The sequence below is a fragment of the Cavia porcellus genome, unplaced genomic scaffold (assembly GCF_034190915.1).
Source record: "Cavia porcellus strain 051 isolate PalLab524CR breed Dunkin Hartley unplaced genomic scaffold, mCavPor4.1 scaffold_1, whole genome shotgun sequence".
Lineage (NCBI taxonomy): Eukaryota > Metazoa > Chordata > Mammalia > Rodentia > Caviidae > Cavia > Cavia porcellus.
In genome coordinates, this window is record NW_026947484.1 from 174,259,941 (window position 1) to 174,273,570 (window position 13,630).

A 13,630-nucleotide genomic window follows, 5' to 3' on the forward strand; every position below is an offset into this window, starting at 1 on the left:
TCAGACAGGAGGCGAAGCTCGAGTCTTTATTTTCCAGGAGGGATGGAGGACCAGAGTCGGGAGGCCTCGTCCAAGGTCCAGGGTCACATGGAGAGTTTGGGATAGATGTGAAGGCAGAGCCTGGAACTCCTGCTGCCAGATCAGCTACCTGGCGGCACAAATAGAGCCCTGCTGAGCCATGTGGAACCTCTGGCTGCTGTACCCCCCACCTCTGGGCCTGGCTGGGGTGTGGCCTCCCCTCCCCTTCTGGTGGCTCAGTGGCAACCACAGGGCCACCAGCCACCTTCACACCCATTTGTCAGTGCACTGGGTCCACAAGCGCCCCATGACGTGGGACTATGGTTCCCATTTTGTAGCTGACTGGGAACTGAGATTAATCTCAGGACAAGGCTTTTCACACTGATAGCGTCCCATGGCTCCTGGTCCCTGGGCTGCCATGGAAAGTGTGCTCCTGGTACAGCCTGGCCTCTGAGAATCTACAACAGCTGGAAGGGCGGATGCCCATGGCTGCCTAGAAGTCAGGCCTGCCAAGCTCGTCCACCATCTCTGAGCCTTCATTTTCTCTTTTGCAGAATGAAAATAACCCTCAGTACTTCCTCCTAGACCTGCCGTGAGGACTGATCATGATCAGGCATGGGACATGTGTCCTGTGCCTGTGTGGTGGGAGCTAGTCCCCTGTATCTGCAGCCTGGCCCATCAGTATGGAGAGGATCCTCAACCCCACAGCTACTGCTTCGTCCCCACTGCCTCCTTCCACCCAAAATGGGGCATCTCAATGGCAGGGCCCCTGGGGCTCCTGTCTCTCCTGCCAGACCCAGCCAGGAAGCGGACAGGCAAAGCCAGATGTTCCACAGATGTTGCCAACTGCAAGCAAAACAACTGCACGCAGCGGCTTCTCTGCGCCACACCCAGGACTGGAGGGCCCGAGAGCTCTTCCGGAGAGGAGGGGCCAGGCAGGTCAGCAAGGTCTGAGGTTTGATGAGTGGAGAGGTGGCTCAGAAAGGCTTTCGAGGCAGGATGCCAAAAGGAAGGATCCGGAAAAGGGACAGCAAGCAGTGTGTAAAGGTGGGGAGCTTGAGTCGGAGCTCAGAGGATTTAGTGAAGGTTAACAAGGGAGAGAAGGAGAAGGCCAGAAAATCGTCCAGTCTTTGGGTGGTGGTCAGGGTGGGACGCCTGCAGGGGCTGCTACTAACCTGCCCCAGAATCCAACTTCGGATGGAGGGAACTTGAGAACATTCTCAGGATACGTAGGCCCTTTTGAGTTGCCTGGGAGTAATGAGCTCCCCATCATGGAAGCAATGCAAGCAGAGACCAAGGAGGGGACACAAGGCTTATGTGGCAGAATGGACCAGAAGGTGTCTTCCAGGCTAGAGTCCAGGAGGCCATGGCTGCTGGACGCCAGGCCAGGAGAGCTCCCACAACAGAGGCCAAGGGCAGGAGGCTCTAGACTCTCCAGGAGTCTGGCAGCTGAGGCCCCTCCCACTACCATCCTCTGAGTGGCGCTGTGGTGCCCTCTTCCCTCTCTACTCTCCCAGCTCACCCCAGCTGCTCCCAGCCAGGCCCCGCTTGGGCAGTGGAGTGAGGACATGCTGTCTCTGACTTTCTCCCTGGAACAGGCAGCCTTGCCCTCCAGCAAAACTGTCCCGGGAAGCACAGGATCTGAGCTCAGAGGCTGCCGCTCTAATCCACTTGGATCGGGTTAGAACCCAAGATGTGGGTAACACCAGAATGAACTTTGCCACTTGCTGGTGACCCCAAATAGAGCTATCCTAAGAGCAGCTCTTATTTAAGGAGGGCAGGCCCCATGTCAGGGACTTAACTACACTTGCCACATGGTTGACCTCGACTCAGCCTGGGTGCCAATATTCAAACACAGAGACGAGGAAACAGGCAAAGGGGCTGCATGTTCTGTGAAAATGTTCCCAGCTAGTAGTAATAAGCACAAAGTGAGGGACTGAACCTGAGAGCCTGACTCCAAGGCCCAGGCTTTCAAACCCCCTCACCCATCTGCCTCTCTTCCTTCTGCCTCACTTGTCCCATCTGTGCAATGGGGCAGGACTTGCATGGGGCAGGAGGGGCTGGCTCAGAGCACCTGAGATGCCACCCAGAGAGAGGAGGCTATCAAGAAAAACAGGAACGAGTCCCCAAAACACTGTACAAGTGAGAGGCTCAGGGGCCTACAGGAACGAGGCATGTACCCCAGGTCCCCCTGGGAGCCCAGGTGAGGCCAGGGTTGGAGGACCCAGGCACCTTTCCGGTCTGGTCCACAGCTGCATGGCCCAAGCCAGAGCAGCTCTGAGGCCAAGGAAGCCAGGGTGTGAGTAATGGAAACCAGTCAGTGGGGCCTTCCAAAATGGGAACTCCATCTGCCTGACTTTATTCTCCTGGACTTTGGTTGCCATGACAACTTGAGGATAGGAAGGTGGAGTGCCTAACCCCAAGCTGGATCCCTGGGAACCTAAAGAAAGGGGAAGGGGAGTCTCCGTGGATACAGTGGCTCCACCCAAACAGAAGATGCCAGAGCCAGACCAGACTTGGGAGTCCTGGGCTCCAACCTGGCTCAGCCACTAAGCATTTGAAGAAGATAAGGAGAGTATTACAGTCCTCCCCAGGCCTCAACTGTCAGGATTCCAACTCAGGCCTGGAAGAAACCTTCTCAGAGGTAGATATCCAGCTCTGTTTCTTCCCCTGCCAGCCGCATTGAGGGTTTGGTGGCCTCAGTTTGTGGCAGAGCTGAATGGGGCTTGCTGGCTAGGTCTAGCGTGAGACCTTGGAAGTTGGAGGAAAAAGTGTTAGTCCCTCCCTGGAAGGGCAAAAACACTCCCAGGTGTGGACCTGGGCCCTGCGTGCCTGGCCCCAGGTTAGGACTGCATCACTGAATCTTCAACCTAGTGCTAAGGTGTTAGCCTCTTCCCTGTTTCACAGGCTGGGGGCACAGTGTCTGATGGAGATTATGGACTGACTGAGTGGGAGAGGCAGGACTCAAACTCAGGACTGCCTCATTCTTCCGAAGCCTGAGGAGCCTTTGCATGCAGAGAAGCCCTGCCTGACGGGTGCTGTTTGCTAGGGCTGACCAAAAAGGGTACATGGCTCTGGAAACACAGAGCAAGGACAGTGTCCTGCCCCGCCTACTGCTGGCACACTGGAGACCCTTCCAAAACAGCGTTTGGGGTGTGCAATTTGCAGAGGGACAGGAGCTCACCTTTCTCTCCCAAGTGAAGCCCCTGGGTCTGCAGAAAGAGCAGAATCACAGATCTCCTCAGCACCCAGGCCCAAGGCCCCCGCAGCCCCAAAAAGGAATCAGTCTCCAGAGATCACTAATTCTGATCTTCTCAGACAAACGGAGGCAGGGAGGACAGTGTAGCCCCAAGTTCTCTGTATCTTTAGGTCCCTAGTGAGACTGCCCTGAGCTCCAGGACCTCAGGCAGGAAACAATATCCAAGGAGAGGGGGCCTAGCCCCTCCTACAGCTACTCTATCCAGTCCAATCAGCATGGTGGAGCCAGTCCCAAGCTCAGGTCACGCTCTTGCTCCACCCTGGTCCTGGGAGGTTGCTTGTGTGAACACCAGGAGTCAGCTTTGGCATCAGCTGGGCCTAGGTTCTGGGCCCTTTTCAGTCTACATGTAGGGAAGTGGTCTAGGTCTTACCCTGGGGTATAACTCTGGACCAGGCCTTTCCTCAGTTTGCATCTCCTGCTGAGGGAAGACACAAAGATACAGAGGGGAGAGCCCAGGCTGGGGCTATAGAGGGACACTGCAAGTCCTCTCTCCTGTCACCTCCCCAGCATTTCCTTCTGTCCAGAGCCCTCCGATAGCCTTGCAGTCACCCCGCCTGAGACTCTGGCCCCACCCACCTCTACCAACCATTGCTGTACATTTGAAAGTTCCCTTAGAACATCAGGATGTAGCAGGGCAGAGAAGCATTATTTGCTGAAGGTCACATGGCTGGCTGATGACCAAGCTGGAACTTAGTCCTGCAGTCAGCCAGAGCACAGGCTTTGCAACCTGTTGGGCTTAAGCTAAATCCAGTCTCTGCCACCTGCTGCATACGTAGCCTTGGTCACCTGACCACCTGTGCCTCACACTTCCCGACTGGACTGTGACATGGGCATGCGGGCAGGGAGCAATGTGATGATCACTAGAAGGAATGTGGCTCGTGCCTGCCACAGGGGCAGTTCAAGAGCAGCTTTCCCTAGTGGCCCAGTGTCTGTGGCCCAAAGTGAGTGGCAGGTAATGGCAAGAGAGAAACTACGGGGTCCACGGCCTGCCAACCAGCCCTTCTAGCCCCAGCCCCCTGCAAAGGCTCCAGACAGAAACACACAGAAAGGGCTAAGAACAAGAAATAACACAGGCCTTTTATTTGCTCCCGAACTTGGCTACTGTGTGGTTTGAGAGTGTCATGCTTTCCCGGGGCTCTGGAGGGACACCCCACCCATGGGTGCTGGATTTCTGTGGAGGTCCGATTGCAGTGCTCCTCCAGGCCTCATGAGTCTAGAAGGTCCAGCTGCCCACTCTTGGTGCCCGGGACCAGCAAATGCCCTGAAACTGGAAGATGGTGTCCACCTTCTCTGCAGGAGGCTTTTCACAAGGCATTGGTTAAGATATTGCACTTGTAAATTACGAAAACTGATGAGGCAAGGGTTTCCTATCATAGGACGACGTGCCAAGCATCCAACTACTGTTTAAATAAATAAAACTCAAAGTAGGGCGTGTGAGCTACAAGCCCCAGCAGCCCCCAGGAGGACGCCAGTGCCCAGGCCTGGGCCTCCTGCCCCATCAGCCAGTTCTTTAAGGAACTTGGTCAACACAAAATTTCCCAATCTCCCAAGCAGGGAGCGGTAGCTCCAGAGCTGGCTCAGCCAGGGCCCCTGACCTGCCAGGACCCTTGGTCCCCTCGTACCAGAGCAGTGGGGACCCGATGGGGCCAGTCCTTCTACATCTCCAGTGGCCTGGACCTCTCTTAGTCCTGGCCTTGAATCCAAATATCCATCTGTCTGTCCGGAGACGCAGCCTCTGGGGGCATATTTGCCCCCTCCGTCACTGGGGGAGGGAGGCAGGTGGGCAGGGGCCCATCCCACTTGGTGTGAATGCTGAGCTCTACTCCAGTGGTCCCTAGAGCGGGGGACTCATCTTCTTCTGGTTAATGAGGTCAAGGTAGATATCAGAGCGGAGAAAGCGAGGGTACGAGTCCTTTTCCATGAGTCCGAAGATGCGCTTCTGTGCCAGGTCAAAGCAGCCCCGTGTGACACTCTGCAGGTTGTCCCTGGTGTGTTCCCGTGTGTACGAGTCCAGGTTTACCTGTGGGAGCAGAGGGGCGTGGTCAAGGGTGCCTGTGAGGCTGAGCCTGGAGGTCAGGAGCTGGGAAGTTAGGGGGCCACTCTAGCTACCCCTTCTAGTCCCCTCTATACCACGTCATATGGGTTTCCTGCTTTCAGGCCCTCGAGCCAGAGAACCCAAGAGACAGAGTTTATAGAGCCTGGAAATACAGCTCTAAGGTCAGGCTGGCTGGGTTCAATCCCAACAGTGCCACATCTGGATGGCCTTCAGTAAATCACCCAAGTGCAACTGTACCTCAGTTGCCCATTTATGGGCTAGGCATGATAGTACATTCCTCAAAGACTTGTGAGAATTAAACAAAATGCCCACATAAAACCCAGTGCGCACTGTGCTTGGCACACAGTAAGCTCTCATGAGGTGGTAGCGATTATGATCAGGCTCTCTAAGACCTTCTCCCATTTTAAAAATAAAGATAATATTCAAAGCTATTCCACAGGTTGCTGGGAAGAATAAACATGAGAGCACATCCATAAAGAACTTAGTGAGTGCCTAGAACACAGCAGTGCCTAGACGGGGCTATTTTTACATGAGTCAGAAACGCCTCTTCCCTGGTCCCACCACCCTTAGGAGCACCTCCAGCCTTTCTCCTTCCTGAGCTGCTGGCTGTCCCCTTACAGTTGAAGGGCCACTGGGCCATGAGTATAAGGGCTGAAAGCCCAGCTTAGACCCCTACCTCTTTGCAAGACTGGATTGCAATAAATTCAGCAAAGATCTTCTTGGCCTTGGCCGCCATCTTGGACTGTGACTTGACCTTCTTGAAGTCCTCACACGCCAACCAGAACTCCAGGTTCTCCTCACTGAACTCAGTGCGAAGGAAAGCCTGGAACACTGCTAAACCATCTGTGAGGAGAAGCCCAGAGCCCAGGTAAGAAGCAGGGCTGGGTGGAAACCCCAGCTTACTCTCCTGCCATCACCCCACCTGAGACTGAGGCCTTGAGGATAGAAGTGCTTCAAGCTTAGTAAGAAGTCTCAGGAGCCCCAGGATGTGGTCCTAGCCCTACCATTGCCACACTGTGATCCTTGGCCATGTCTCTCCCCTAACTCGGCCTCAGCATTCCCATTTGTAAAGCAGCGACCGTCAATGCTGTGCCCAGAGCCCTGTGGTATCAGATGGGATCCTGCCCATGAGACGCAGGCACCTTTGGCCCAGTATGAGTGAGCCCTCAGTACATGGGAATGTTTATTGTTATTCTGGGAACACGGGTCTGAACAAACAGGTCACTGTGGCTTCTAGCAGGCAAGGCCAACTCCCACAGGTTAGGAGGGGCTGGCAGGAGCCCACTCTAAGGTCAAACCCAGGACCTCACTCGAGTCCAGTCTCCCAGCCTCTTCCCACAACAAGGACAACTGAGGGGGCCCAGGAAAGGGAAGACACCTTTCCAGCATGCCCTGGGCTGCATGCCCAAGAAAGCCAAGAGAGAAAAGGCAGGAGGGGAAACACAGCAGCTGGGCGCACTCACATTTATGAAGCAGCAGCTTCTCCAAGGACTCGCTCCACTTGAGGGCTTCCTCTGAGGTGGGCCTGAGGGGCAAGGAACGAACACAGGAGGGCCATGAGGCTGGGAGATGTGGAGGAGGCAGCTAACCTGGGCCCAGGCTGCAGCTAGGTAGGCTGGGGAGATCCTGCTTCGCTCCTACCTGGCCTTCCTCCCCAAGCCCTAGGTTCCTTACAAGGGCTGCCGCTTGCTGGGTACCAGACTCCCTCTTTGAGAGACTCCATCACCCAAGAGCAAACAAAACACCTTCCCTGAACACCCACTCAGCCCTGTTACCCAGGAGCCAGGGAACGAGTGGCTATAGGATCCCCAGAGCACCACAGGACCTACTTGAATGACTTTATCATCTTGTCTGTCTTGCCCGCTGGTTGGGCTCCCGGCGATTCATTCCGTCTCCTAAAGATGGCCAGCTTATTCTTGACGTCCTTGGCTCTGGGGGCAGAAGCAGAGAGTGTCGATCAGCCTGGCACACAGGACCTATGCAAATTCAGGGCATCAGAGCAGGTGGGCTGGGGCAGGGCACCTACTCTTTCATCGTGTGCCGCCTCTGTAAGTTCCCGTTGCGCGTGAGGTACATGCCCCGGAGCATCTCTGTAGGGCCCCCCACCTTGAGGCCCCAGGGCAGTCTGCAGGGAGCTCCTGCCCGGACCCTGTATCCCAGGCTGCAGTGGCTGCAATGGTGCAGCCTGGAGCTAAGCAAGTGCGGAGTAGGTTCACGCTGGAATCCCGGCTGGATGACTGGATTCCCAAGCACAAGCCCAGGCTGGGACTCTGATGGGAGGAGCCAGGAAATGGGAGGGACCAGGAGAGGGAGCAGGGAGGAAATATCCCTGCTGGCCAACCCTGTGAGGGAGCCCGTGAAAGGGGCATGTGTCTGTAAGGGACAGCCACTGGGTCCGCCCCCAGCAGGAAGCCAGACCCAGTTATTTGTGACCGGCCTTCCCGTTACCATGGCACCCCCGGTGGGGGTGGGGACAAGTCAGCAAATTACTGGGAGGGAAGGAAGAGGGAGGGAGAGGAGGCTCTGCCCACCAGGGTGGCAGGGCTTGCTATTTTTAGCGAAGCACCATTTTTAGCTAGGCCACTCCTCCAAAAGGCCTCAGATTTTCTTGCTGGGTGAAGCCACCAGCAAGAAAAGAGTTAAGTGCCTCCTGCTCTGGTTGGCTCCTTTGACCCTAATCCCCAGCACTGGGCACTTCCTGTCACTGGCATTGGATCCAGGCATCCATGAGCATGCTGGAAGTTCAAAAGACCTTGGTAGTTTTCAGCTTGAATAACTTCAGATGTACAAATCCTATAAACTTGCAAAAACATCATTTGAAAGTTTAATTATTTAATTTTTATGCACTTTTAGTTCTATGGTTTTTGAATAATAGATTTTTCATTTTCATTCTTGGTCTCCATCCTTCCAAAGAGACAAAATGCTGACTGAAACCAAAAATTAAAATGACAAACATTATCAAAAGCACAGAGCTAAATGAGTGTAAAAAATTTAATTAATTAAACTTTTGAGCAAGTTTGTAGCATTTACACTTCTGAAGTTATTCAAGCTTAAAATGGCACCAGGACCTGTGGGATGCCCTGTGTAATTAGGGGAATGGACATGGGAATGGGTGAAGGTTAGGAGCCCAGGCTCTACAGCCCACCAGATCCATACAGCAACTGTATGTCCCTTTTCCAATTCCCACCCCAGTGATGTTAGGTTTCCAGTCTGTCCAACAGAGATGAAAACAGTACCTACCACCCTTGGGGCTATTGTAAGATTTTAGGAGAGAAGGCACATAAAGAAGCCTTAACGTAGCACCTGATAGAAAAGTCCTCTGGAACAGGACAGTGAGGGCCACACTTGGGGGGAGGGGTTGTGTTGAGACAGAGCCAGGAACCCCCGAGCTAGCAGGTCCCAAGCCAAGCACCTACAGCCAAGGAGTCCACAGATCAGCTGGGAGCTTGCAGAGAACCCTGGAGGGCAGGGAACAAGGGCACACTGTTTCTTGGGCATAGTGTTTTGCTTGCAAGTCCTTTGTTCAGCCCACATGTGGCCAGGTGCGACACAGAAACCCAGGGAAACCTTATCTGAGCTCCAGCCTGCAAGCCTCAATGTTCCTGGACTCCTTTCCTGCCCAGAGCCCACTGTGTGCCTCTGTGACCGCAGGAGACCGTGACTTTCCTCCCGGATGCACGGGAATGTGTATCTGAGGCTTCAGAGACAGCGGTCTCAGGTCCCAGCTCTACCACTTAATTGCAGTGGACAAGGAACTAACGTCTTTGAGAGTCCAGAAATGAAGGATAAGATAAATTTAAAAGGAAATTAAAGATATAAATAGCAGTAACAATTCAATTGGATCCTGTGTGTAAGGCATGTGGAACAGAGGCTGGTGCAGTGCTGGTTATTATTTTCATTGTTATCTCAGATGTTAACAGTTTAAGAGTGTCAGTTGCAAACTCTCAACAGGTGGCCACCACTCTGAAAGGAGGCTACAGTGGCAGCGTGGGCCAGGGCAGCTTCAGCACCCTCTGCCACCCTCTTCTCCACCCACTGCCTCCAGCAGAAGCACCATCCACAGCAACTCTGGCCATCCAAAAAGTGGTTGAGGCAGATGGGTGGAGTCCAGCATTTAGCTTGTGTATTTTACAGCTGTTCCTGGGGGCAGGGTGAGGGCAGGGGAGCCTCAAGTGGGGAGGGGAGGGGTTGCAGGGTAGCAGACCCAGCCAAGGTCAAGACTAGAGGTGAGGGTCACAGGACATATGTGGGAGACACCTGCCTCCTTCCCCAGCTGCATTCATGCACACTAGTGGGAGCTGCTGATCCTGGAGAGAAGTGGGGTTCCTCTGGGAAGCCTGTCCACAGCCTTCTTCCCATTGCCTCCCGGAGGTCTCCAGGATCTCAGGCCCAGACATACAAGGAAACCTAAGAAATCTTCCAGCCCCCCCCCCCCGCCACCTTACCCCCTACAAACACACACACACACACACACACACACACACACACACACACATTTATTGGCACAACTGGAAAGCCTTGTGGAGCCTGGAATGCAGTAGCCAAGCCAGCAGCGCCCCCTTCTGGTAATTCCTGACACAGCATCTAAGAGCCCTAAGATAGGATCCAAGAGCCCTAGCCGAGAAAAACTGCAAATCAATGAACTGTCGGGACAGCAGTGTTTTCTCAGGTCTCTCAAGGGCTCAGAGAACAAAAGACTCATTACGGCCTGACTCAGATGCTGGCCTTAGCCAGAGCAACCCAGCTGGCTTCCTCTGGTTCGCTGTGGCTTCCAGAGACTGAGCCAACACCTTGCTTGGATCTGAGTATGTTCAGGGCCACTGCAGAGTGCCAGCGTCACGTAGCTCCTTGGCTTCTGCCTGAGCTGGAGCTAGGTGCAGCCTTCTCCCATCTGTATTCTCCAGAAATGAGGCAAGCTCTTGGGAAGAAGAGGAAGAGGGGTGCAGGGAGCCTCCCCCACCACGAGAATGAAGACCATGGATGGGTCTTCCCAACGTACAGGTTTTTGCTCTTTCGCTTCTGGGAGCCTTCATCATCATCCCCAACCACGTCAGCTCCACTCATCTGCAGAGAGAAGACAGACACAATGCATCCTGGGTCTCCAGGATCCAACAATTACCCCTGACCAAACAGGCGGAGGGAGGGAAGAAACCCCAAAACTAGGACCAGTGCACACGCTGTGTGATTGACTTGGCGCAGCCCCCAGCCAGAGATCTCCCCTGGTGCACGAAAGAGCCAGGCTTGCTGTGGCTTCTCCAGGGAGACCACACTCCTGACAAAAGTGTCACTGCAGCCAGGAGAACAGGGCTTCAGCCAGGCTTCTGCTCTGCAACTTGACTGTCCTTTTCTTGGTGTCTATTCCTTAATTTCGCAGATTGGGATCATAATGATCATGATCACAAGGACCACGATGGGGTTCAAAGGAGACCTGGGATCAGCCAGCCATGTGCAGAGTGAATCACTCACTACACAGGCCCGACAGCATCTCTCTCGTCTTAAAGCTTTCCAAGGCTCCCTGGTGCCTGCAGGATAATGGCCCAGACTTTGTAATGTGACGGGGCTCCCAACATGGGACCTGGGCAGACAGCTCCACCTTAGCATCAGTTACAACTCCTCTGTTTGTTCTCCAGCCTGCTCCCTGCTCCAGCAACACCCTCCATCAGCCCAACCAAGTGTCCTCACTCTCCCGTCCTCTCCTCACCTCTCCTGTCTCCTTCACCCTTCTGTAGCTGTCCTGCTTCCCTTTCCTCCTAAGACTCAGTTTCAGGAAAACTTAGAGCTAGACCTCAGCCAAGCAGCTCAAACACCTCCTGCCCTGGGAAGCTCTCCCTGACCTTTAGAACAATTCTGTGCCCCCTTCACCTCCATTAAGATCTCGCCACATCTGAAATGGCTCGTCCCAAATCTGCCTCTACTGGCCGGCTATGCATTACCAGAGGAAAGCCTTAATCTTGCTTGGTAAGTCCATTTGTCAAACACATGGATAAATCAGAGAGAGGGGGAAGACTAAGAATGATGAAGCCCTCACTGCTTAACTCAGAGGCTTCGATTTATCCCACTTTTCTGTTCAGCCCACAGATTCCACTCCTCTCATGGCCTTGCTTTTGCCCAGCTGTGACCCTGTCTGTGAGGCCCTCAACCTCCTGTGTCATCTGACACTCCTCTTCCCGCCAGACCTGTAGAAACCCAGGGTCCACTAGACTGGCTAGTGTCCTCCGGCTCCCTTTCCCTGCCTATGCTTGAAGATCTTCCTCCCCAGGGGACCCAGTGAAAGGACCCTGACAGTTCCCCCTGGAACAGAGCTCAAGCTATTTCCTGAGACAGCAGGAGACCTAGAATCAGCGTAGGATTGGCATGAACCACTTTGCCAAGACAGGGCAGAAGGCCTCCAGGTATGAATCTCAGCCAGATTTTTCATGAGACCCAACATGGACTTTAGTTTCCTCATAAGGATGGGCTAAGCCTTAAAATACTTCCTGTGTTCTCTTTTTCAAAGTAGCTATTATAGTTTAGAAGTAAAATGTTCCCCAAATCCACTTGGGAGGGGTCTTTTGAGAGGTGATTGGGTTATGAGGGCTCACAGATGGCTTGCTGTTTGGAGACCAGGTCTGGTAGGATGAGGAGGGTCACTGGCTGGGGGTGGTGACCTGGAAGGATCTATCCCCTTCCCTGGCTCCTCCCTTGACTCCCTGCTTCCTGTCTACCCTGCTGTGAGCAGCTCCCCTCTGCCATGTCTCTGTGCCACACTGCCTGCCCCTGACTATGGACTGCACCCTCCACAAACTATGAGCCATAATCAACCTCTCCTCCTTTCAATTGCAGGTGTCACGTGTTATATCTCACCAATGAGAGAAGTGACTAAAACAGTAGCCCTTCTGGCCCCTATGCAGTACCCACTTGAGGGAGGATGGATGGATGGATGGATTATACCTTCATTTATGGAGCTTGCACTGGAAGCCAAACTCTAGAATAGATGGAAGTTACATACTATCCCATTCATCTTCACAGTGAGTCCAAAAAGTTAAACAGAGACTCTGAGTCACTTGCCCAAGGATTCCTAGCATTTTAGTGACAGAGCTGAAACCAAAATCTGTCTGAATTTAAGGCTACTTTTCTCCACCAGAGGACACTGCTACTCCAGCACTAGGACAGGACACACTTCTAATGCCTCTAGTGAGAGACATCAGGGAAACACCGGCTCCTTCCTGAGACTGCCTCTCCACTAGCCATAAACACGTGTGTGTACGTGCTCACAGAAGCACACACCCATGTGGTGTGTGATTTTAGGGCTGGGTTTTGGAGCCAGGCTTGGGCATAAATCCTGCTTTGTAGCCTCTCAGCTTCAGTTTTTTAGTGATAGCAGAAGTCTGGTGACAGCTACCCCATGCAGCTGGTTAACAGTTTACCAGGTTGAAGTCTGGGTCCTCATGACCCAGTCCCAGAACCTGTTGTGTTCTCAGCAGCTCAGTGGCCCTGTGAGTGTCACCGCTATTATCCCAGTACACATACAGGCTACCATCACACTGGCCTGCTCAGCAGAAGCCCCCACCCGTGGGAAAGAGCGCACAGCTCTGGGCTTCCGCCCATTCTAACCTCGACTTCCGCACTTTATCAGCCCCACACAATGGGCTTGGGGACCACTCCTACCCCAGCCGCCACCCCCAGCCTCTGCACTGCTGGGAAATGGGCTCTTCCTTCCACCGCTGGGAGGGGATCGTCTTCAGCAGGGACGAGCCCAAGAAAAGCAGCCTAATGGAGGGCTAAGCCATTCTGGCCTCGGGAGCCAGCCCAGGCAACCAGAGAATCCAAGCACCAAGCAGGGTCTGCAGGAAGAGCAGACACTGAGATGGGAAGACAGTCTTCTTCTAGAGATTCCCCCCAAACACAGGGAGGCTGTGGTCTTGTGCCTTGGAAGGGGCCAAGGTGGCCCCCCAAATCTTCCTCCAAATGTAGTGGGGCCTGCTTCTTCACTATCTCCTGCTGCCCTGCTGAAGGGCAAAGGGAAACAAACCCAGAACCATGCAGCTTCCCTCCGTGCACCTGGGCAGGCCCCGTGGGGCCTGTGCCTGGCCTCACCTAGCTACCTCCAGGGCCTGGCAGCTCGCAGCCTCTTGGAATAATAATTACAATGCTTCCCATCATTAGAACTATAATTACAGTAGTGATTAAGAGTGTAGATTCAAAATTGCCGGGATCTGAATCCTAGCTCAGCCACATATTAACTAATTGACCTTAGTTCAATTCTAGCCTCTCTGTGCCTCAGTTTCTTCATTGGTAAATGAGGGTGAAAACTGGAC

At 53.8% G+C, this 13,630-nt stretch overlaps 1 protein-coding gene across 10 annotated transcripts in view; it reads right to left on the reverse strand.

Moving 5' to 3' along the window:
* Positions 1 to 4,329: 4,329 nt before the first annotated feature.
* Rgs3 (regulator of G protein signaling 3) overlaps positions 4,330 to 13,630 on the reverse strand; it is a 116,677-nt gene continuing 107,376 nt past the window's right edge. For 9 of the 10 annotated variants that reach the window (XM_063260401.1, XM_063260380.1, XM_013145922.3 and 6 more), the window contains 5 exons: positions 10,333 to 10,397; positions 7,163 to 7,264; positions 6,797 to 6,858; positions 6,010 to 6,176; positions 4,330 to 5,297 (listed from right to left, as the gene is read on the reverse strand). In XM_063260401.1, coding sequence (XP_063116471.1) covers positions 5,112 to 5,297; positions 6,010 to 6,176; positions 6,797 to 6,858; positions 7,163 to 7,264; positions 10,333 to 10,397 — 582 coding nt within the window. In that variant the 3' untranslated portion in view covers positions 4,330 to 5,111. Of the gene's footprint in view, positions 5,298 to 6,009; positions 6,177 to 6,796; positions 6,859 to 7,162; positions 7,265 to 7,359; positions 8,158 to 10,332; positions 10,398 to 13,630 lie in introns of those variants that run through there. The other variant, XM_023562423.2, reaches the window with a different exon arrangement.